Source organism: Astatotilapia calliptera, chromosome 7 (assembly GCF_964374335.1).
Source record: "Astatotilapia calliptera chromosome 7, fAstCal68.1, whole genome shotgun sequence".
NCBI lineage: Eukaryota > Metazoa > Chordata > Actinopteri > Cichliformes > Cichlidae > Astatotilapia > Astatotilapia calliptera.
The window spans coordinates 42,418,729-42,443,099 of record NC_137428.1 but is presented as its reverse complement, the minus strand read 5'-3'; the positions used below and the strand labels follow the sequence as shown (position 1 = coordinate 42,443,099).

The 24,371-nt window shown below is 42.2% G+C and overlaps 1 protein-coding gene across 2 annotated transcripts in view; it reads right to left on the bottom strand.

Moving 5' to 3' along the window:
• Positions 1-24,371, bottom strand: part of aass (aminoadipate-semialdehyde synthase) — a 105,670-nt gene that overhangs the window by 42,237 nt on the left and 39,062 nt on the right. For both annotated transcript variants that reach the window (XM_026174889.2, XM_026174888.2), the window contains exons 5-8: positions 10,876-10,943; positions 10,624-10,770; positions 10,445-10,523; positions 7,247-7,374 (exon numbers count right to left, since the gene is read on the bottom strand). In XM_026174889.2, the coding sequence (XP_026030674.1) occupies positions 7,247-7,374; positions 10,445-10,523; positions 10,624-10,770; positions 10,876-10,943 (422 nt within the window). The remainder of the gene's footprint in view (positions 1-7,246; positions 7,375-10,444; positions 10,524-10,623; positions 10,771-10,875; positions 10,944-24,371) is intronic.

The window sequence follows — 24,371 nt, the reverse complement described above, 5'->3', positions numbered from 1 at the left end:
ACATGCCTGCAGTGAGGAGTTGAAGATGCCAGAAAACACTGGGGCCAGCTCGTTTGCACAGTGTCTGAGGGTGGCAGGAGACACACCGTCTGGGCCGGGAGCTTTCCGAGCATTCAGACTCCTAAACTGCTTCCTCACATCTGTTTCATGAATATGAAGAGTTGTGGTCGGAGGAGGTGGTGTGAAATCCTCTTTTGTGTGGGGTGAGGGGGCGGGTGTTGCAGGTGAACAGTTTGAAGGTGGTGATGGCTCTAAGGAGGGGGGAGAGGTGGGGGAATGAGTGTCCAAAGTGCCTCTATTGTTGGGGTCGTTGGAGGTGTGAAGGCTGCCTGATGGCTCGTCAAAACGGCAGTAGAAGTTGTTAAGGGTGTTGGCTAAGAGCAAGTCATCAGTGGAGTGGGGGGTTTTAGGCTTATAGTTTGTAATATTCCTAAAACCTTTCCACACAGAGGCCGAGTCATTCTCTGAGATCTGCTGCTGCATCTTCTCAGAGTGCTGATGTTTGGCAATGTCCATTTCTTTAGTGAACCTGTACTTGGCCTCTCTGTAGCAGTCCCTGTCTCCGCTTCTGAACGCCTTACTCTTTTCCAGCCACAGCTTTTTGAGTTTAGGAGTAAACAAGCAAGAGTTAGAAGATTAATAGGAAGCACCTGGCCTCGAGACGGAGAAGATGTCCTTTTAAATGTGTCAAAAGTCGTCAACAGAACATTTGTGGTTTTTAAACTTGTGCATGTATTGTATCTGCTTTGACACATGAGGGGGCGTCATAAATAATACCCTGATGTTATAAAAACAACTGCTTGTGTATTATTGGGCGGAGATCAATGCTGTCTGTGTGCAATGTTCATCTCCCCACGTGTGTGTTCATTAAAATCATTGTTTGACTGACTCTCCTGGACCAATTGTTGTTTTTCGTGCTCACCCTCAATATTTGAACCCGTAACACTAACTTGAGCATTGTGCCTCACGTTAGGGAGTGTGTAGTTTAGTTTTTTTGTCCGATAACTTTGGAGAAACTTAGGCACCATTTTTACTGGCCTACTATGCCTAAAGATGTGGAATAATTTTGCTGCCACTCCAATTTTAAAGCATAGAGGAAATCTGGCTTTCCCAGTTGGAGCGCCCAGACTTCAGAATAACTTGCCACTTCAGAGTCTATACAGTCTTTCAAATTGCATATTAAAACTCACTTTTAATTCAAGTTCAGTTTGAGTACCATCAGGCTTGTTTTATCTTTGTTTGCTTTGTTTACATGTTAAATATATTGTCATTGCCTCATCATGTCTCATTTTTCTGTATTTGCTTTTCTATTGTGTTTTCTTGTTCATTAAGTAATTGTGAAGCTTTGGAAAAAGGATGGTATTAGTTATACTAAAATAAAGAAAATATTAAAAACAGCATTAATTGTGAAAGATTAAAATGGTAACTATGTGCATTTTAAAACTGACCTCACATATGCTTTTTGTTTTCTCAAATTAGTACTCCACACTATGGACTGTTCTCAGTCCAGCTATGGTTCCCCTACTGCTCTGCACACACAGCAACCTGCCACAGCTCAATATTCCATCTGCTACACGTTCAGCCTCCAAAAATTATTCATCTTTTATCTAACTATCGTCCACTAGTCACTATGGTATTGACAACTAATCGCTAATATGGATAAATATTGGATAATTACTAATAGATAAACACCTCTCATAACCAATATTATTCATTCCTCCCTGAACACTGGGATTGTTCCTGAAGCACTGAAAAAGGCTTCTGTTATTCCAACTCTCAAAAAGCCTGGTGCAGACCCCAATAACTTTGATAATCTTCGCCCTATATCAAATCTCCCCTTTATTTCAAAAATTCTTGAAAAAGTTGTCGCCGCCCAGCTTCATTTACATCTCAATGACCATAATCTCTATGAACAATTTCAATCTGGTTTCCGCCCCAATCATAGCACAGAAACTGCTCTGTTAAGAATTACCAATGACCTTCTGATGGCAGCTGATTCTGGTCTCCTATCCATTCTCATCCTTCTTGATCTTAGTGCGGCATTTGATACCATTTCTCACAATATTCTCCTGAACCGGTTAGCTTCCATCGGTATTAGTCATACCCCACTTACCTGGTTTACCGCCTATCTCTCAGACCGCACTCAGTTTATCCAACTTAAATCCCATTCTTCAACTCTCTATCCTGTTTCTGCTGGTGTGCCCCAGGGTTCAGTATTGGGGCCTCTTTTATTCATTATTTATATGCTTCCTCTTGGTTATATATTCCGAAAATATAATATAAATTTTCACTGTTATGCCGATGACACCCAGCTCTACCTTTCCTCTAAACCCAATTCATCCCTCCCACCTACCTCCCTCTCAGACTGTCTTATTGAGATTAGATCTTGGTTCTCCTCCAATTTCCTCAAACTTAACAGTAATAAAACTGAAGTTTTACTTGTTGGTACACCATCTATCTTAACCAAATCCCACAGCTTTTCCATTAACGTTGAAAATTCTCCCACCCTTCCCTCCCCTCAGGTTAAGAGTTTGGGTATCATACTTGATAATACTCTTTCATTCCAGTCTCACATTAATTACATAACACGGTCTGCTTACTTCCATTTACGTAATATTCACCGACTCCGTCCCTTCCTCACTCCCCATGCTGCTGCCATCCTTGTCCATAGTCTTATTACATCCCGTATTGATTACTGTAATTCCCTCCTATTTGGTCTCCCTAAAAAGTCCCTTCATAAACTTCAACTTCTTCAAAATTCTGCAGCTCGGGTCATAACTTACACTCCGTTAAGTGCTCATATTACCCCAGTTCTTCAGCAGCTTCACTGGTTGCCCATAGAAGCCAGGATAAATTTTAAAATCTTACTTCTTACATACAAGTGTATCCATAAATCTGCCCCTTCATATTTGTGTGACCTACTCCATATCACCACTGTTTCCCGCCCTCTCAGATCATCATCTGCTATTCATCTTACTGTTCCGTCCTCACACCTTATTACTATGGGGAACAGAGCTTTCAGTCGCTCTGCTCCTCGGCTCTGGAACTCTCTTCCTCCTGCACTAAGAAATATTGACTCCCTCTCCATATTCAAGACAAAGCTCAAAACACATCTGTTTAAACTGGCTTATTCGCTTTAATGCTGATTTTATTTGTTGTCACGCTCTGTTTTGTAATTTTAACTTTAACTTATTTTATGTATTTTATGACTATTGTTCCTTTTATTAATTGTGGGTTTTTTTGTAAGGTGACCTTGGGTTTCTGAAAGGCGCCCTCAAATAAAATGTATTATTATTATTATTAATGTCAATGTGTGTGCTGGTCAGGCTGACATTTATGATAACCGTATAATATTTTAGTGTTGTTGAAACGTGTTACAATGGAAAAATTAACTCTTGACCTCTTAACTCTGAACTCCTACAGGGGCTATGACACCAATAGAGTAAATTCACAGACTCCGCCCCCAGCACCATAGGCTTCAATCGAAGCTGAAGTGAAGCCGTTTCAAAACATTTTGCTCTACATATTTGAGTTGTTTGCTATGCTAGGCAAGTCATTTTTTCAAAGATTGTTTCAATTATTATTATTAGCTTTTACTTCTGTGGCTCTTTGGAGTTGAGACAAAGCTGTGTGAAAGGCATTAGCCATGTTGCTCGGCGATAGCATAATATTCTGTTTTAGCTAGCTGAAAGGTATTGTTTGCGGGCAAATACCACAGCCTTGAAAAAAAAGCTTGCATGTGAATTTTCAGTCAAATTTTTGGTCAAATACACCTAAAACAATGTCTAGAATGTGAAATGTTGGTATAATGGTGCTACTTGAAGCCTGAAAATGATCTCCCATAAAAAAAAAAAACCGCGCAAACAGCAGTAGCAGATGTCCTGACTGGGTTCTACGTTAGCATTTAGATCCCTCCAGAGTTTTGTGCACACGGTTTAGGTAAAAATGAAAAAGGTTGAGGCTTTACATTTAGTTCAGTATTACCTGTTGCCTGTGTCCTTGTCTTTTGGGAAAATACTTTACACAAGTAATGGCTCAAAGAGAATTCTTTTTTTTTTTACTGTGCTGCAATTGATTTGTGCCACTAATTTTTATTCAATCTCCGCACAGGATATGCTTGTGAAGATGGAATATGGGGAAGAGCAGAAGTTCGTTGAAGTTCCACAAAGTGATGAATGAAAGACATGCATATTGTATTAAAGAAATAAGTGAGAGAATGCTGTTATTTGCATTTACCAGCTCACCTATGTCAGACCTTTTGATAAACAACATTCTAATGAAAGTGAGAACATGTATACTGTTACATCTTTCAGAAAATGTTTTGAAATTGTGGTGCACAGTTCAGAATAAATGTTTTTCAAAAACCATTGCGTCTTTTTAGTAAATGTTTATTTCCAAAAGAAATTTCTAGAAGTTCAGAACAGTAAAATTCCCGCTTTTTAGAATTAATTAGAAGAAAACTCTTACGTAGTTAAACTAAAATACTCTTTGAGAGTTAATATATAAACTCTTAACACCTAGTAAGCATTAGTAAGTGTTAAATTATCAACTCCAGACAGATTTGGTGTTTAACACTAAATCAGAGTTAACGTACCAACTCTCCAAAAAGAGTTAAATTAACACTCTCTGGTGTGGACCCATATAGACACTTTAATAGTGTTGAAATCAAATCTGACAGTGTTAATTTGGACATGCCAGAGACAAACTTAACACTACAGCTGCAACTATCTTACTTAGGTTTTAATGTTGATTAATATCTAAGCATTGACTTTTTGAAAACCCAACCTTAAATATGTTGGCAATACATCGCTAAGTAGCTTATTATTTTAATGTATCTGACTGATTTCACTGGGTGACATTAATTCACGGGGCACATTCCTCATAAAGCAGATAAGACAGTTACAGACAGTTCCATCACACTGGAAAAAAGTCTTAAGCGAATCTGAGTCCAAATGGTGTGTGTCTCTATGTTAGCCAGGATGTACCCTGCCACTCGCCATGTGGCAGAGCAATAGTTCTCAAGGCCTTCTGAAGGCCAAAGTTTTTCTTTGGTTACTTTTTCACTCATTTTTTAGTCCAGTCCATGATGATTTTCAGAGGGATGGGTTTCTTGTTTGTTAAACCACTTAAAACCGACACATGATTTAAAGGCAAAAACACCTAACTCAAGAGATGAATGAATTATGGGTCTATGCATAATACAGAACCTAGCAAAGAACCAATTTTAAAATATAATATAAAAAGCTAATAACTAATAACTAGTTATTGGCTAATAGCTATTAGCCAATAACTTGCATATCTTGCCTGGTATGCATTACATTAGAAAAAGTCTTTTTGAGGAAACTGGACAAGTGGAGGACAAAAGAAGTGGCAAGCCTAAAAATAAAAAAAACAAATCTACAACAGATGAACACTATGTTTTCCATTTTTCTCCTCAACACTAGGGCTGTTCGATATAACTATATATATATCAGATGATGATATAAAAACGTCTATCGTTTCATTTTACGCTATCGTTTGTTTCGTGGTGTCGCAAAATAAACTGTTTACGGCAATATTTTTTAATCGTTTTGATGGTCACTGTAGTGGCTATATTAATTTCTTAAAGTTCTCTCTTTCTCTTATATTTTATATAACCACACTACAGACGGACAAGCGCCTGTTTTTATGCGTTGTCGTTAGCAACAACGACGGTAACACCATCGCGTGTCCGCTTGTTTATGTTTCACATAAACCTTTCACAATAAAGCTCAAGATCCTGTTGAGACTTTTCAAAATAAACTGAATCACGTGAAAGAGCAGATTATTTACAGATGAGAATTAAAAAAGAGCCGCCAGTTGCTAAAAAATAAACCTTAGACTCAAACGTTAGAACAGGCTTTTCCCCGCAGCACGCCGTGTAATAAATACTCACAAAAAAAACGGCGCCCTTTACAACTTATGTCTAAAAATGTATTGTTTCATGCATCTGTTAAAACACTCGACTCCAGCTACATGATGCGCAGCTGGAAACACTTTACGCAAGACGAGATTCACAGAATTTACAGAAAATGTTACATTTTTGTGATTTATATCGTTATCGGGATGATAGATGTCTTATATCGGGATATGAGATTTTGGTCATATCGCATAGCCCTACTCAACACCATACCTAACCAACACCTCATCGTCTCCTCAGTTCACTTAACCTACATGTCCCTGAGGACACTCTCTGCCACTTCATCTAACAACTTCTGCATCCAGTAATGCCATTTCTGCATGCATGTACATTTCCAGAATTCCATATTCTTTTCTAACCGACATCCAATCTGTGGGTCAAATGCACTAACAATATTCACACCTTCATTTTCCAGCTTCAAATTCATGATGCTGTCTGACACTATTCTTTCAAGATTACCCCTACTCCTTTCCATTTGCTCTCTACAGCAAAGTAGAACAGTCCAAATCCAGTGCTACTGACCTTGCTACCCTTCCACCTGGCCTCATGCACACACAATAACTCACTCTTCCTTCTCTCCATGTCAGTGAGCTCTCTCTCTTTACCAGTCATAGACCCTCCTTTTAAAGTCCCAACTCTCCCCTCCATAATCACATACCTTACCCCTTTCCTTTCCCTAATCTCTAATAATCTATATAAAAACATAGGGATTACCATGGTAAACACAGATCTAGAACCCTGCAAGTGGGCTTTATATTTCTACTTAAATGACACATCAATACAGCATGTGTTTTGAAATGCCAGCACAACTTGACTTATTCATGTCTTATGTGGGCAGCACGGAGGTCAGCAAGAAGGTCCTGAGTTCAATTACACCATCAGACCGGGGTCGTTCTGTGTGGAGTTTGCATGTTCTCCCCGTGTTTGCATGGGTTCCCTCCAGGTACTCCGGCTTCCTCCCACCGTCCAAAGACATGCAGTTTGTGGGGATAGGTTAACTGATTAATCCAAATTGCCCATAGGTGTGAATGCGGGAGTGAATGTGAGCGCTGTCATGTGGCTGTCTGTCTCTGTGTGTTAGCCCTGCAACAGACTGGCGACCTGTCCAGGGTGTACCTCGCCTCTCGCCCTAGGACAACTGGGATAGGCTCGAGCACCTATCCTGAAAAGGATAAGCGGAAGCGAATGGATGGATGGATGGATGGATGTTGCTGACTGAAGTAGAGGACAAGGCCCCTGAATAACAGACGGGGGTTGGAGTAATGTTGTAAGCAGGTCTTAGTGACAGACAAAAATTAAGAAACTCACGCTGGTCCTGAAGTGGGAAGTGTACAGTTCTGGATGGATCTCGTACTCAATGGGGTCATAGATGCCGTCACTCTTTCTTACAAGGTGGTGGTGTCGGCTAAGGACGGTGGCATACACTTTGGTCATATCTGGCAAGAAAACATACAGTTTGCTCTAGTTAAATTACATAATATAACTTAATGATAGTGATAAAAACGAACAAACACAATTGCATAATAAAAGGTTGTAGGAATACAGTTAGCTTTAGCCATAAATTAGTATATATCTAATCTTAATGTCACATTAATGACTCTAGTAATATTTTGACTTAATCTTTAATGATAATACAGTGAACTGACTTTGAATCCTAATAATTAGAGAGGTTTACTGTGGTGCAGGGCTCTAGACTAACTTTTTGCCATGGGCGTACCGGTACGCCTAACTTTAAAAAGTTAGGCGTACCGGCACAAAAGTTAGGCGCACACAAATTTTATAATAATTTATAAAATATAATGTGTTTTTCTGGATACACTGTGCTTTTTCAGCATTCAAAGATTGATGACACCGTGTCAGAGCACTGGCTATGAATTTCAGAAGGATCAGGCCTTAACTTAACAGAAAAGTGAGCAATAGTTCTTTTCCTATTGCAGCTACATCCACTTCTGTCGTGCCTAGGCTGCTCACTAGGGCTGGGTATCATCACTGATTTCTATAATCCATTCGATTCCGGTTTTCAAAGTCCCGATTCGATTCAACTTAGCCTCAGACAGTCAGAAATATTATAATTCTGATCATTTATCAGTACTGACTTCATCAGAATTGTGAAAATCACAGCAGATGCCTTTGTGTGAAAGTAACTGAGAATAAAACACAGAAAAACATGAAGGAGATTTTCCTGGTCTGGCTTTTTATAGCAGATAACCTTAAAAATATTCTACAATGTTCTGCATATAAAGTTTAAATTTCTTCAGTATTGAACAACAGAAAAAACAGGCTTTCTTGTCCGAGGTCATTTAAGTGAAAAAAAGAAAAAGAAAAGAAAAAGACAGCAGCCACAGCGCTGTAAACAACGGTAGACTGGTGGGTAATAAGTGAATGAATAATACAGAAAACAGAGATTGGAGACAGGAAACTGTTCTTGAAGTACAGAGAGAGATAGAGAGAGAGCTAGCTGTGCATGAAGTGTGATTTTAATAGTCGTGGAAGCAAAACAGCAAAATTCATGACGACATTGATCAAATGTGAAGCGCAGTTTGCTGCTTCTTTTGCTGCTGGCTCTGTGAATTTTGGTTGGAGAGACAAAACCTGCAGCTCAGAATCAGCGCAAAAAGACGTAAACACAGCGCGGACCGGACACATCAGAATCGCTAAGCTCCGACAGCGTGTCCATCTACGGGCTGTCGGGTGAGAAAGCCAAGAAAGACAAAGTTGATTCTGATGCGTCGGTCCGTTCTGTGTTTACGTCTTTGTGTGCAATCCGTGTACCTGCTCTCATTTGCTGTTTGGTTGTTGTTGAAATGGTTTTGTGAGCTTTAATCTGAGAATCTGGCGTTTCTGGCAAAACACAGTTATATTTAAAAGTCGATTCAGGATTTAATGATTTGATATCGCTTTATTCAAGCTACTCACCTCCCACTTCCACCTGCACTTTCAACTGGACCACGGCCAATCAGAGAGGTCCCGCCCCTGACTATCTCTGATTGGTTTAGTCCACGATAGGGGCAAAATGTGTGTCTGTTGTTGACCACAGGGAAGGTTGCAGATTTTTTTTCTTTCTTTTTTTTTTTGCTACCCGCCAGTTGCAACCAATTTTTTTTTTTTAGTCGCACCACTGAAAAATTTGGTCGCATTTGCGACCAAATTGGTCGCACTCTAGAGCCCTGTGGTGGGATGTGGAGTTGTGTGTGGTGTGGAACAACAAAGGTAGATGGAAAGCTGCTCTCATAAAAGCAAAGGAAAACACTGCAAATAAATATCACTTGACTTGCCAACTTGCAACTAACCAGGGAACATCATTCATGTCTCACAGACTACAAGGACTGTACGAATTACTGGCATTAAATGTGTTCGGACCAACTTCTACCACCCTCAGACTGATGGGGTGGTGGAACGGCTGAATGAGACTTTAAGCTCCATGATTTGCAAGGTCATTTACGCGGATGAACACAATTAGGATTGCCAGTTAGACCCTCTTTCGTTTACAGTGAGGGAGGTGCCCCAGAGTTTCATGGGATTTTCTCCCTTTGAGTTACTGCTCAGCAGAACTACACTACTGCCCCTTGTGATGTGATAGCTCTGTTTGAAAAATCTTCACCGAGCATAACACCCCAGTAGATCTCAGACCCAGCAACAACCTCAGACAACAAAATGGAAAATCACTGGAAAAAACAATGTTGTGTATGTTATATGATGAGCAGTTCTCAGACCAATACATAGGAGGGACGAAACAACCACTCCAAAGGTACGTAGCGCCACAAGAGAGATCCAGGTCTTTAGGACAAGATTCAGCTATAATTTCACTTCAATGAGGGGACACACTGTTTTCATGATGCTAATATTCACATTTTGGACAGAGAAGATGGATGGTTTCAGAGAAGAGTAAATGAGTAAATGGATATCCACTGAATAGAGGTAGTGACCTACAACACCAAACAGGTGCCACCTATAATACAGTCCTGAGATCATTTTCCAAGTGATTCACCTCTAATTCACACTTTGTCTCATGGGATCCTAATGACTCACATGATGACAGAACGGGTCAGTGACTCTCAGTATCTCAAAGTTGACAACCCCACAAAAACAGGGATAGAGATGACAGACGTTTTATTATCATCATCATCTGGTATATTTTGTCATATCCCACAGCCCTAAAATAAATTGACAGATATTTTGTTTTTTTAGGTTCATGACTTTCCAATTTATTCACAGAGGCAAAAATAAAGGAACATAGTAAAAGTTTGGTTAATAGTAAGAACTTTTTGATCAATGTAGAAATTTATAAATGTTCTTATTTTCTAAACACATTTCATTTGTAATATAATCTGTAAGCAATGTTTAATTTAAGTCCTTGTGCTTTTTGTGGTATCCATGTTTTTCCACATTCCAAATAACAAGATCAGACAGACCATTTCCCCAAAGAACTTGTGTGTTTAAAGTGCTACAACCCACCACGGTCACTCCAACAGCTGAAAATTGCATGATGCTCAAAATATTTCATACCTCCTGTTTCAGAGACGTCCTTCAACTCGTGAGGTTCAACATATTCAACAGGAAGCTCGTTGATGATGTCTTGGGCTCCCTGCAAGAGAAGAAAAAAGATGCATAAAATGAAACATTCATCACAAAATCCTCCTTAATGTATTTTTTCTGAGTGTTTGGTTGTGTCTAAGGTTTTGTACCTTGGAGACATTTCCTGTTCCAGTGAAGCAAAATGTGAGGGGTCCAATGGATTTGGGCATAAGCCCCATTGAAATTTCATACCCACAATCCCTGACTGCTTGGATGGCCTGGCTTACATTCCTATAGTTATGAGCCATACCAATGTGCTGGATATGAATCATGTGGAGAAAAGGACATCACATGTGAACTCTTTATAAGGACAAAGTTGTTTTTAACATTTTTTTGAAATGATAAAGAATGTCCACTCTTACCATAAACGGAGTGTGGTGGCCGAGAGCCAAGAAGCGCAGCCCCAATCCATGCAAAATGTTAATCATTCCTGAAGAAAAAGAAAGAGATTCATTTACTTCAAAAAGAACAATTTACTAAATAATAACACACAAAATAGTAATTTATAATGTGGTCATCATAAACGATTAAAATGACAGAAATATTTATAAGACAGAAAAACTGGTCATTAATTTAAGGTTAGAGGGTGATTTTTAGTATTCTGTGCCATTTAAGCTCCCATGACAGACTAACTATTGTATGCTGTATAAAAATACAGGCCATTCAAAATGGCTCAGTATGTATTTGTAAAAGCTTGCCTTACACCATCAAACTCTCATCTACCATAGAAAACCATCTTATGTATGCAAAATTATGTTCTTAATTGTCTTCTAGTTACATGACTTACAGCTAGTTGTATATACTTTTGGAGGGAAATCATCTACAAGAACCAGAATAAACAGCTTTTTCTATCTGATTTCTCAGATCTTTTGTCCCGATTTAGGTTCAGATAACATAATTATAAAGTCCAGCAAGGGCCAGGACAGTCTCCTAAAGATGATTCAGCTGCAGGATTGGGGTGCCATCTGTGCAGATCTTGCTCAGGAATGGCAGCAAGCAGTTGTGAGTGCATCTGCACACTCAGTGAGCTGAAAACTCTTGGAGGATGGCCTGGTGTCAAGAAGGGCAGCAAATAAGCCACTTGTCCCCCCTAAAAATATCAGGGACAGGCCGATATTCTGCAAGAAGTACAGTGAGTGGACTGCTGAGGACTCAGGTAAAGTCATTTTCTCTGATGAAGCCCCCTTCTTATTGTTTGGGGCATCTGCAAAAAGGATTGTCCAGATAAGAAAAGGCAAGCACTACCATCAGTCCTGCCTCAAGCCAACAGTAAAGCATCCTGATACCATTCGTGTGGGGTGCTGCTTTTCAACCAAGGAAGTGGGATCCCTCACAATTTTGCCAAAAAACACAGCCATGAATAAAGAATGGTGCCAAAACATCCTCCGACAGCAACTTCTTCCAACCATCCAAGAACAGTTTTGTGATGAACAATGCCCTTTCCAGCCTCTGATGGAGCACCGAAGTGACTGAAGTGATAATAACTAAGGGGCTCGGGGAACAAAACATTGACATTTTGCATCCATGGCCAGGAAACTCCCCAGACCTTAATCCAATTGAGAACTTGTGGTCAATCCTCAACAAGCAGGTTATGAAAGAATGGGTTGTGTGGGATTATAATATTATTTTATGCCATGTTAGACCCCTAATTAAAGATTGTGAATTATAGGGGGACGAGGCGGACGGGGCAAGGGTAAGTGACGGAAGTGACGGACAAGGTAAGCGACCCATGTTGTAGGTGACGTCAGACGCCGGAGATTTTGGCGGAGAAAAAGCAAATGGTAGCATAGAGTTTAACAAAGGTTTTTCAAGCTTCAGTATTACCAAATATACTAATCAATTGTCATATAACTAACAACATCTGTTTTATCATCTCTAACACCCTGGAGGACAACGGGGAGAGTTTAGACGCTCTCCAAGATTACATCGACCGCTGTTTTCAAGATTTAGTAATGAATAAGGCCCAGAGTGCATCTTCCCCGGCCAAAATTGAGACGCCGTCATCGAAGAGATGTCGCCCGGCAGACTCCCCCGGTACAACATCGCCTGCCGGCAAAGACATCGCAGACATCCTGGAGTCAATCGACAAGCGATTGTCCAGTTTCGGTGCGAGGCTGTCCCTGGTGGAGATTTTACACCGGGAATTTAAATCTCTGAGAGAATCCCTGGAATTCAGCCAGCAGCAGGTGGAAACGCTTGCCGCTGAAAATGCCACGCTACGGGAGTCGGTCAAATCTCTCACCGATAACGTGACCCAGCTAAACATTGAAAATAAAAAAATAAAAGAGTCCGTTATCGATCTACAAGCCCGTAGCATGAGAGATAATCTTGTGTTTTCTGGTATTCCAGAAACTGCCGGAGAGGACGCAGAGGCAACGGTGAAAAGCTTCATTAAAATCCACCTGAAGCTGCCGGAGGACACCGTAAAGAACATCAACTTCGATAGAGTACATCGCTTGGGGGGCGTGCGGTCGCGGACCGGGAGACCACGGCCTATTGTGGCCAAATTCGGTCAATTCAAACAGAAGGAACAGGTGAAGAGTCGCGGCAGAGAGCTGAAAGGAACGGACTTCAGCGTGAACGACCAGTTCCCCAAAGAGATCCTGGAACGACGCAAGGTCCTGTTCCCAGTTCGACGTAGCTTCATCCAGAAAGGCTCCCGTGCTGTCATCGCCGTGGACTGGCTCTACGTGGACGGACAGCTCTACCGCGACCCCGGCACCACACCGTGGTTATATTGACTGCACTCCAGATAAGAACCCGCTACACTCTTTTCTTATTCATTCACACTTTCTCTTTTAACATGGGTTTAACCTAGTAATATCAATATGATGTCATAGCAGATATAACACCGTCACCCTCCGTCATTGTTTTAATTGGAATGTTTCCGTTTCGTTTCTTTTTTGTTGTTGTTGCTCACAGTTCATGTGGTTTCTTTCTTTCTCTTGTCTTTCACTGCTGTGATCACCTACTTCCCCACTCACCTACAAACAACACCCTCTATTTCTCCATATTTTCACACCACGATCACGCAAACACATCAGCTCAACGGCAGCACATTCACAACAGCCTCACAGCACGCACAGACTTGCAGGACACATAAGCAAGCCACGCTTGTTCATATTAGTGAATATTCACACACATAGTCAGACTTATGGAGCCTCTCACCACACTTCTTTTTCTCTTTCTATTTACAAACAAGGGATGTTTCCACATTCTCTCCACCTGTCTAAACGAAACACCCAGCATACTTCATTAGACATACACACACAATTATGGGCATGCTGAGGTTTGTCACATGGAATGTAAATGGAGCTGGCTCCAGAGGAAAGAGGTTAAAGATATTTAACCAGCTTAAAAAACTACAGGCAGATGTTGTTTTATTACAAGAAACTCATAAACCTGTCACAGGTTTAAACGAACTTAAAACACCTGAGTTTCCTAACGTGTTTGCAGCCTGTTATAATTCTAGACAACGGGGAGTAGCAATTTTAATACATAAAAATGTTAATTTTACAGTACTCGATACAGTTATAGATCCAGAGGGTAGATTTCTAATTATTAAACTATCAATATTGAACAAAAAACTATGTATTGTAAGTATATACGGTCCAAATGTTGATGAACCCTCATTCTTCCACAGATTTTTTAGTGCACTCTCTGAACACCTTGATTGCACACTCATTCTTGGCGGTGACCTCAACCTTGGACTAAATGAAGACATGGATAGGCTCAACACAACAGGAACTCAGCGCAATTGGCAGTCCACAAATATAATCAAACAGTATATGAGCGACTTTGGTCTTTGCGATGCATGGCGCTCTCTTCACCCCACCAGTAAGGAATATACTTTTTTCTCGCATGTTCATCACTCTTACTCTCGTCTGGATTATTTTTTGGTCAGCAGCTCACTGCTGTGTGACATTTCAGACACTGAGATTCATCCTATAGCTGTCAGCGATCATGCTCCTGTATCTTTAACACTAATGCACAAGAATAACACTACGCCAAGAAAAAACTGGAGATTTAATATATCACTACTTAAAGATGAAGACTTTATTAAATATTTTAAAAAGGAATGGACTTCATATTTAGACTTTAATGACACTCCCGGAATATCTGCTTCTGTTCTATGGGAAGCAGGGAAAGCTGTGATGAGAGGTAAAATAATTTCTTTCTCATCACACAAAAAGAAAGAAGAAAACAAAAATATTCAGGAATTAGAAAAAAACATCAAATCACTAGAAGAAGCCTACGCGTGCGACTAAGATCAGGAAACATTGAACAAAATATGCAAAACAAAACTAGAATTAAATGAAATTATTAATAAAAAAACACAATTCCTTATACAAAGACTTCGCTTGCAGAATTTTGAACACAGTAACAAATCAGGTCGATTTCTAGCTAACCAGCTAAAAATAAATAAAGAAAAAACAACTATATGTGCTGCTAAAGATTTATCGGGGAACACAATATATGATCCTGGAAGAATAAACAACATTTTTAGGGATTTCTATGAAACTTTATACTCACCACAAATAAACCCATCTAAAAATGAAATTGATCTGTTTCTTGACAACGTAACTCTTCCAAAATTACTAGATAGTCAAGCAATGGAACTGGATTCGCCACTGACGCCAAGTGAACTCCAGGAAGCCCTGATAAGTATGCCCAATAATAAGGCTCCAGGTCCAGACGGCTTCCCTGCAGAATTCTACAAAGAATTCTGGATAATTTTGGCACCAGTATTCCACGGCATGTTGCAGGAAATCGAGGAAAATGGTAGACTACCACCAAATAAGAATTCTGCCAACATTAGTCTCCTGCTAAAACCAGGCAAAGACCCTTTATTTCCCTCAAGCTATCGTCCAATTTCTCTTTTAAATGTAGACCTTAAAATAATCTGCAAAGCTCTCTCAAAGAGATTAGAGAAAATGACCCCCCTCTTAATTCATCCTGACCAAACTGGTTTCATAAAAGGTCGGCACTCCTCAACAAACACTCGTAGATTACTTAATTTAATAGACTACTCATACGATAAAAACATCGAAACCATAATATTATCTCTAGATGCAGAAAAAGCATTTGACAGAGTTAACTGGAAATTTTTATTCGCAACTTTACACAAATTTGGTTTTGGAAACTCTTTCATAAACTGGATAAGAATATTATACAATTCCCCAACAGCTCGTATCAGAACAAATGACCAGACATCCTCCAGCTTCTATCTCCTGAGGGGCACCAGACAGGGATGCCCACTCTCCCCTTCACTTTTTGCAATTTTTATCGAACCTCTAGCAGCAGCATTTAGACAGGCTACAACAATTAAGGGCATAAAATGTAAGAACATAGAACATAAAATCAGTCTCTATGCGGATGATGTGTTGCTTTTTCTGCAAAACACACAAACCAACCTCTCTGAGGTAATTACTTTAATAAACTGGTTTTCAAGAGTTTCAGATTATTCAATTAACTGGCCAAAATCTACAGTTCTCCCCATTAACTGCTCCTTCCATAATTCTTCCTCTGCCCCACTGCAATCCGGAAATATTAAATATTTAGGTATTAATGTCTCTCCTAAGCTTTCAGACTTAACTAAATTAAACCACATCCCACTTCTAAAGAAAGTAGAAGGCGATCTGACTAGATGGAAATCTTTACCCATATCACTCATGGGAAGGGTCGCCACTATAAAAATGATGATCTTGCCAAAAATAAATTACTTATTTTTGATGATCCCTAACAAACCATCACAAGATTGGTTCAGATCTCTGGATTCATATATTTCCAAATTCCTTTGGAAAGATAAACCCCCGCGTATCAGCTTAAAAACGCTACAAAGAACAAAGGATAGAGGAGGATTAGATCTGCCTAATTTTCACCAATACTTCTTAGCCAACAGGCTTCAGTTCATCTCAGAATGGTTAAAACATACCTTCTTAGCTGAGCCCTGGCTAGATGTTGAACAGGCACTATGCAAGGATCTAGAGATTTCAGACCTACCATTTATTAGCTCAAACATCAAAAGACATGAATGCTTTAAAAGTATCAACATCAGCTTTTCTCTGACAGCATGGTGGGAGTTTCTAAAAATAACGGAGTCTTCATTAATCCCATACAAACGTACACCTATCTGGAATAACCCTGACATATTACAAAACAATAATATGATTAATTTCCCAGAATGGAGTTGTAAAGGAATTAAATACTTAGAACATATATTAGAGGGAACAGAATTTATTCCATTTGACAGACTAGTTGCACAATATGGGATCAACAAGACAAGATTTTTAGAATATCAACAAATTAAATCCATAGTAAAAAAGAAATTTAACCTCAGTCAAGTTGAATTACAAACACCACTAAGTGCGGCACATTTTCTTACTCTTAAATCCCCCAAATTATTATCTAAAATATACAGAACACTTTCTAAATTAGATGAATCAATATCCCTTCCTATTGCAAAGTGGGAAGCAGATTTATCAGTCAGCTTAGACCAAAACTTCTGGTCTCAGATTTGCTTAAAAACCTTTAAATTAATTAAAAATCCCAGTCTGCAATTAATACAATACAAAATACTACATAGAGTGCACTATACAGGTCATCGGATGTTCAAGATGGGCTTTACATCTTCCAACAACTGCTCACACTGTCAAGGCAATACACCAGACAATTACATCCACGCTCTTTGGTTCTGTCCACCAGTGCAAAAGTTTTGGCGCGAGATATGTGAAGACTTATCAAAGTGTCTGAAATGTAACATTCCAACCTCCCCCTTAATGTGTTTACTGGGCAGCTTAGATAATGTCACTTCAGAAAAGAATATAGCCCATATGATTTTCACTGCCCTATGCATAGCCAAGAAAACAGTCCTCATGAACTGGAAAAATAAAAATAATCTTAATTCTAACCAATATAGAAATTATCTATTAGATTACATTAGTCTTGATACAGCCTCTGCCACCACATCAGATCAGTTGCTCTGGACTCCTTTTATCAGCTCCATCACCTAGTGGGGGTGGGGGGTCATAATTTGGTCCCGCCTTCACTGTTGTGATTGGTGTGGGGGTAGGGACAGGCTTAGGGCGTCGGGGGGTTCCCTGGAGGCATCTTCCTTGGGGGGCTCAACCCGGGGTAGCGGTCATGTCCGGTTGGGGGCTCTGTTGGCTCTCAGGTGACTGTTTCCTCGCGGCTGCGTGCAGCGGGGCTAGGGGAGGGTCTGTGCTGACGGACGTGGGTTACTGACCTGGTAGCCTGGCTGGCCCTGGGTGGGTCCGGGATGGGCGTGAGGTTCTGGGGGCGCTCCGTCTCTGGGCTGGGGCCCGGGCCGGGCCTCGGGGGCTTGGATCCTGGTTGGTGTGTTGCCGGGGTTGTGGGCGGGTGGGTGCATGGGGGCCCGCCCCTGGAGCGGGGTGCCGCCGGTGCGTCGAACCACCTGGGGGGCTCTTCAACTGGTGGGGGAGATGGTCACATCTTGCAGGAGCTTTCCTCTCTTCAGGAACTCTCTCTGCAGGAGGGGGAGATACAGGAGAGGTGGAGGAAGATCTCAGCCTGGGCGTTTACTGTCTTATGTAGTCTGGAAGATGAGTGGATGGTGGGGTGGGTGCAGTTTTCTCTGTGGTGGGGTTGGGTGGACTGTCCCGGGCTCTGTGGGGCCGGGAGGCGCTGCTGCACTGGGCCCCGGTCTGGATGGGCCTGGGCCCCCTTTCCCTGGCGGGTCGCGGAGTGTGGGAGTGCCTACTGGGGTCAGCGGGGGAGCTGGCCCCAGTGAGGGGTTACCTGCCCCTCCCTTCCTTCCCTCCCCATCTCCAGCTGCCTCTCTCTTCCCGCTCCACCACAACCACCCACACATGCAGGGCCTTGGAGTAGGGGTATGTCACCAGGGTGCAGAGGAGGCTACCACCCCCCCCCCCCCCCCTCTGTCCCCTTCTGGCTGCCTCTGCCTCAATTTTATCCCACAACTTAGACATTCACATTATTCACACTCTCATTACACATACATATAGGATCTTGGGGGTGGGCACAATCACGGAGTCCAAATTACCATCAGGGTGTACACCTCACCCCTGGCGTCGTTGCCCACCTCTCAATTTTAAATACACTTAGACATTGAGGGCTATCAGGAGGGACTATGCGCTTACCTGCTGCTCCTTGGCAGGTAGCTCCATGCCCTCCTGGGTTTTAATTGCACCTTAGAACACACATGCATCAACACTACAATGAGCGGGTGGAGGGAGGTTTGGAGTCTTCTCCCACCCCCGTTCTCTGCGGCCTGCTGGAGCGGGAGGGCTAGGTGGAGTTCGCCGTCCGACTGCGGTCTGGAGTGTGGGGCCTCCCTGCTGCTACGGAGTCGGGGTGGTCTGCCTCTCCCCACCGCAGGGAAAAGGGTAACACCACCTGGGTCTGGGTGCAGTTCCCCCCTCCAGGAGCAAGGGTACCTAGACCCGGTTTGTAGAGTACGCTTGGGGAGTGTGATCGTGTGTACAGCGTCTCTTTATGTCTGTCTCCACGTTGGTTGAGTGTGGAGTGAGTGCATATGAGAGCATGAGGGGGGGAATGGATGTTTGTGTCTGTGTGTGCCTGTATGTCTGTGTCTATATGTCAGGTTGGGTATCAGACGCCACCTCTCTGGGGACACCTCAGGCCCTCCAAGGTTTGGAGGCCTATCTCCACCTACCACCACTTCCCCTGCCGGTGGCGGACTCCCTCAGGTGTCGGTGCGTTGGTGGTTCTTTGTGTCTGGGGGTGGGCGTCCAGGTACACACCGGCTCACTCCTTGGCGGCCGCTTATCGGGGCCTGGAGCCTGGGGCTCGCTCGGGCCCCTTCGGGGGTGGGGTGCCCCCGGCCTCTCGGCCTGGGGCTCGGTCACTCAGGCACAGCTGGCGGCCGGCGGAGCTCACGGGCGCGTCACTGCAACTCCCCCTGGCTTCTGCTCCGCGGCTGCTGAGTGAACCCTCATCTGGGACTCTCCTCAGCACTTACTGGAACAGTGGCGCGGCTGCCCCTCTGTTGGTCTTCCATGGTTTCTTGTGTTCTGGGGGCCTCTGGATGTCTGGAGTTTTGATCTCCTCCATACCTGCTTCACACCCTGGAGGACGGGGCTGTGGCCCCCCCACACTCCCTAGCAGATCGTTACATGGAGAAACCTTTGGAATACAAGCGCGCTGATCCACACAGGTATGCACACGGGTGTTCACTGCTCGTAGACCCAAATTACACCTTTCTTGGCTGCTACTTCGAAGCACATCTGTCCTGCGTGCTGCACAACAACATTGAATATTTAGTATTTACTGCTGTTTACACTTAGCTAGATTAATGCGATGGTGTTGTGTTTAGTATGTTGCTTTGTTTTTTGTTTTTTTTGTCTTTTTTTGCTTGTTTTCTATTCTTCTCTCAACAGGTGATCCAGGAGATTTTTTATTTTTTTTCTCCCCCCCTTTCTCACTGTCCCTCTCCCCTTCTGTTTTTCCTTTCCTTCCTCTTTCTTTCTCCCTTTCCTATCTCTCACTCATGTCTGTCCCGTCTGTAACATCTGAAAATAAAATATAATAAATAATAAAAACAAAGATCGACCAAATGGACCAATACGGCAATGCCACGATGATCCATTTGGCAAAGTAAATCCATTGGGTATCCTTGTTGGTCTTCAGACAACAATTCTGATGGCTAAAGAACCAAATGGGACAGGCGAAAAAAAAAAAAAAAAAAAAAAAAAAAGATTGTGAATTATTATGTAGTTTTAGTTTGCATTATTCTCCTGAATTAGAAGAAGGTGATAACTATTGCATTTGTTAAACTGATTTGCATTACATTAGACTGCTGATTTATTGTGAATGAATGATATTGTTTTATGATGCATTATACTGCTGAGTTATAAGAAATACTGTTCGCAGAAAGTCATCGCCTTATTTGTCTGATTAGAAGAACAGAACATACTGGAGTTTTCTGCCCCATCTCAGCAGGAGCAGATAAACAGGGAGCCAAGGTCGTAGCTTAGGCGCTGTGTGAGAGAAAGAATGTGAATGTTTAGGCTTTTATGATTAGGTGGGGGCCACTAGAGGCTATAAGAGTTTGACCAATGCTCCACCATTTTGAGATCTGATGCTGTCTGCGTACAGTGTCCATCTCCCACGCGTGTGATCATTAAAATCATCGTTTGACTCAACCCGGCCGGACCAGTGTTGTTATTGTGGTTTTTCCTCTTGTATCCATCCCCAATATTTGAATCCGTAACAGTTTGGGGGCTCCTCCTGTGGTATTGGGGTGGAAGTTGGAGGTTTGGACGGTCCGAGGTTGTCGAACGGACAGACACAAGCCAGTGGTCTGACGTGAGTGGGCATAAGCCGGCTTATACAAAGGTAAGGCACTACCTGTTGAATCTATTTCCAAAGTGTGCCAAATTGGACATGATAAAATTAAAGTCTACTCACTGAAATTACTGGTAGATGTCTGTTTTGATTTTGATGAAAAAAATCTCATGAGTTAATGCAGTTAGAAGCTGCTAAGAAATTGAGTTAGAGGCTCAAGTGTTTAATGCAGTTAGAGGCTGCTAAGTGTTTAATGCAGTTAGAGGCTGCTAAGAAATTAATACAGTTAGAGGCTGCTAAGAAGTTAATGCAGTTAGAGGCTGCTAAGAAATTGAGTTAGAGGCTCAAGTAGTTTGGTAGGGAATTGGTCATTTTGTGAGGTAGAGGCTCAATTGGTTATATGGTGGACCTGAGTTGGTCATGTTGTGAGTTAGAGGCTCCATTGATCACTAGGTTGCACCTGCCTCAGTCACACTCTTGTTTCGAGGAGTTGACTGCTGTTTCAAAGTGTTATAAATTATTATAGGACGGCAGTTAGAGGCTGCTAAGAAGCGCATAGCCCGGAGGTTACGCTCCCTCCTGGCCGTGGACGCGCGACTTTGACCTGTCGGCGAACAGGGTTAGTTCAGTTTGGCTTAACTGTGGGGTACAGGGCATCCTGGAATAAGCTAGGAGTTAGAGGCTCCTTACCGTGTTAAACGGTATCTGCGCTTTTTTGGACACTGTTAAATTGAGTTAGGGAGTTTAGAAATGAGGCCAGATACAGTTAGAGGCTGATACTGGTTAATTGATCACAAAAAAGTTGGACTTTCTTCGGTTGGACCCGTTAACTTAAATTTGTCAAAATTGTGTAGGCGCTAAAGCTGTCGGGCCTGACAGTGATTGTAAATATAAGACGTCTTTGTAATATAAAATAGAGTTGTGTGTGAGACGAGACTGTGTGTGACGACAGCGCACTGCAGCGCTGCGAGCTATTTTTAGACTGTGAACATGCAAATGAGGTGGCTGCTGTGAAGCGCACAGAGGACTTTTGCTTGCTGTTTAGCGTGTTTTTGAGTTTTATAATTATGATTTGCAAATACTGTTAAAGACCTGTAAATAAGACGCTGATTTTGCTGATTATAATATTACAAATAAGGTTTTGAATGACTAGGGTGAATGTTTGATGTTTGGCTGGGTTTTGATATAGAAAAGATAAATCGTGCATGATTTAGACCGGCACTTCAGTCGGCAGGGTAAGATTGAGTGATAAATACAGCTGTGATTTGTTTCAGTTTTGTGGTGTGAAGCAGGATTTATAAGATTTTTAAGTGACTCTTGGTTCAGTTCAATAATATAGGCAGTTACATTTGATTTATGGTTACGATTATTACTGGTTTTATACATTCATATTAATGGAGGATTGTGACTGAGAGTGTGGAGAGAGGACGTGAAGACGGCTTTGCAGCTGCTGGAGTGAGTAGCTGTGTGTGTGACAGGAACTCTGCATGCCCATAGAAGGCAACTGCCTGACTGTGTGAAGTATACACCCAGAGAGAGAGAGAGAGTTAAATCTAGGTAGATGAAGCGAATGGATGTTTTCAGAAAAGAAATACTAAGTGAATGTTTTAGTTTGTTAATACAGTTGGATTTCTCTCAACCTGGAAACCTGAGTACAGCGGCAAAAGGATAAACAGAATTGGGACGACAGACAGGCCAAGCTTTGTCTCAAAATTACAGCTTGACCTCACTTTGTTCCCAACCTGAAAAGAAGCTTAAAGGACATCTTCTCCTCCAGTTATCGGTTACCATCACTGGAAATTTTCAGGCAAGTTTTTGACTGAATTGTTATTGGCGCCATGTGCCCCTGAAATCTCACAAGCAGGCTCTGACTCCTGGCTGAAGACATGGAATGCTGTTATTTAAGGTGGGAAATCAAGATTTGGGAAACAAAATAAAAACACGCAAACAACCAGAGAAATGCCTCGTTTGAGAAAAAAGTTAAATTAACCCACCTACAAACGCACACACACGCAATGAAGAAACAGCTTACATTCATGAACACGTGAAGATTTTCTAGCAAGGTTAAAGCAGCGAAACTTAACATACACCGGTTGTTAAATGATAAAGTTTATCCACTACTAACAAATAAACTCTCTGGGTTGCAGGACAACAACTTAACTTCAAAAAAAGACACTGGTCTGACCAACCAGTGATGACACGTCAAATTTAGTGGTTAAAAGAGTCAAATTGTGACATGTTTTCTGCTGATTGATTAATACAAATGATTACTGAATGAAAGAAAATTCCTTTTTGGGCTTTTAAACATGATCTTAAGAATTTTAACATGTATCTGTGTTGTCCTGTCAGCTTGGTGGGTTATGAGTTGATTATATAGTGAGAAAAAACAAAAAAAGGGGGAGAGAAGGCTGACACAGGGCCTGGTCCCGTTGTTTCTCCCCTCTCTGAATAACACAGCCAACACAACATCATTTTCCTGTTCGTCCGTTTTTGTTTTGTTTTTTCTCTTTATGCTTGATTACAGGCTGCTTTGTCGGCCCGGAAAGCCGAGGCTGACCTGGACTCCTGCTCTCCCCTCTACCATCTTTGCTCACTCCTCTACCATCTTTGATGTGACCCTGACCAAATGCTACAGCAGCTGGACCCACAACAACAACCTGAAAATGTCAACACTGCTGCAGGAAAACGATCTCATGCAGCGGAGACGAAGAGCGTTAAATCCAAGGCCCGTTTCACTACACGGGGGAGATTTCCAGACAGCTTCAGCTGACAGAGCTGTGACGAGACGCCCATTAAGCCCGGATGAAAAGTGAGGCCGAGCAAAAGAATGCTGACCTTAACAACTCTGCATTAAAACTGTGCAGGACAGTGACGGACCAACACTGATGATCGGGCAGCAAAAAGGGCGTGCCAGAGACAGGAGGAGTAACTGAGGTCAGGAGGCACCTCAGAATGGACAAAAGCACAAGAAGAAAATAAGCTGAAGGCACAGGTGTCGGGGCTCGGCCAGGAGCTGACCTCTGAGAAGAGCCGAACAGCAGAGCTGCAGAAGGCCGTGGAGCAAAGCAAGGAAAACATCAATAAACTTCAATCTGACGTGTACGGAAAAGACTCTGAGGTTTCTGCCCTCAGTATGAGCTCAAGGCATCAGAGCAGAAACTGAGCATGGCTCAGGAGGAGCTGGCTGATAATCGAACCCATCAGTTAGGCTTGGAGTCCCAGATACAGGACTTGAAATCAGGCCGGAGCTCGCTGGAGCAGGAGGTCGCCAAACCTGACGAAAAAGCTCCAACAGCAGGAGCAAGCCCTGAAGGAGCTACAGAAGCAAAAGGGTCAAGTTAAGGAGGAGCGGAACAAGGAGAAGATGCAGGACACTGGAGAAAAGGACTGCCTCAATTGGGGCCAGAACCAGTATGGAAAGAACTTTGAGCAGCAGCACCAATGGACGCAAATGGACTGAAATGGAGGAGGGCAGGACCCCAGGGCACGCTTCAGGCCGTGGTTTACCCAGAACAGGAAAGTGATGAACACAAACACACACAAACACACA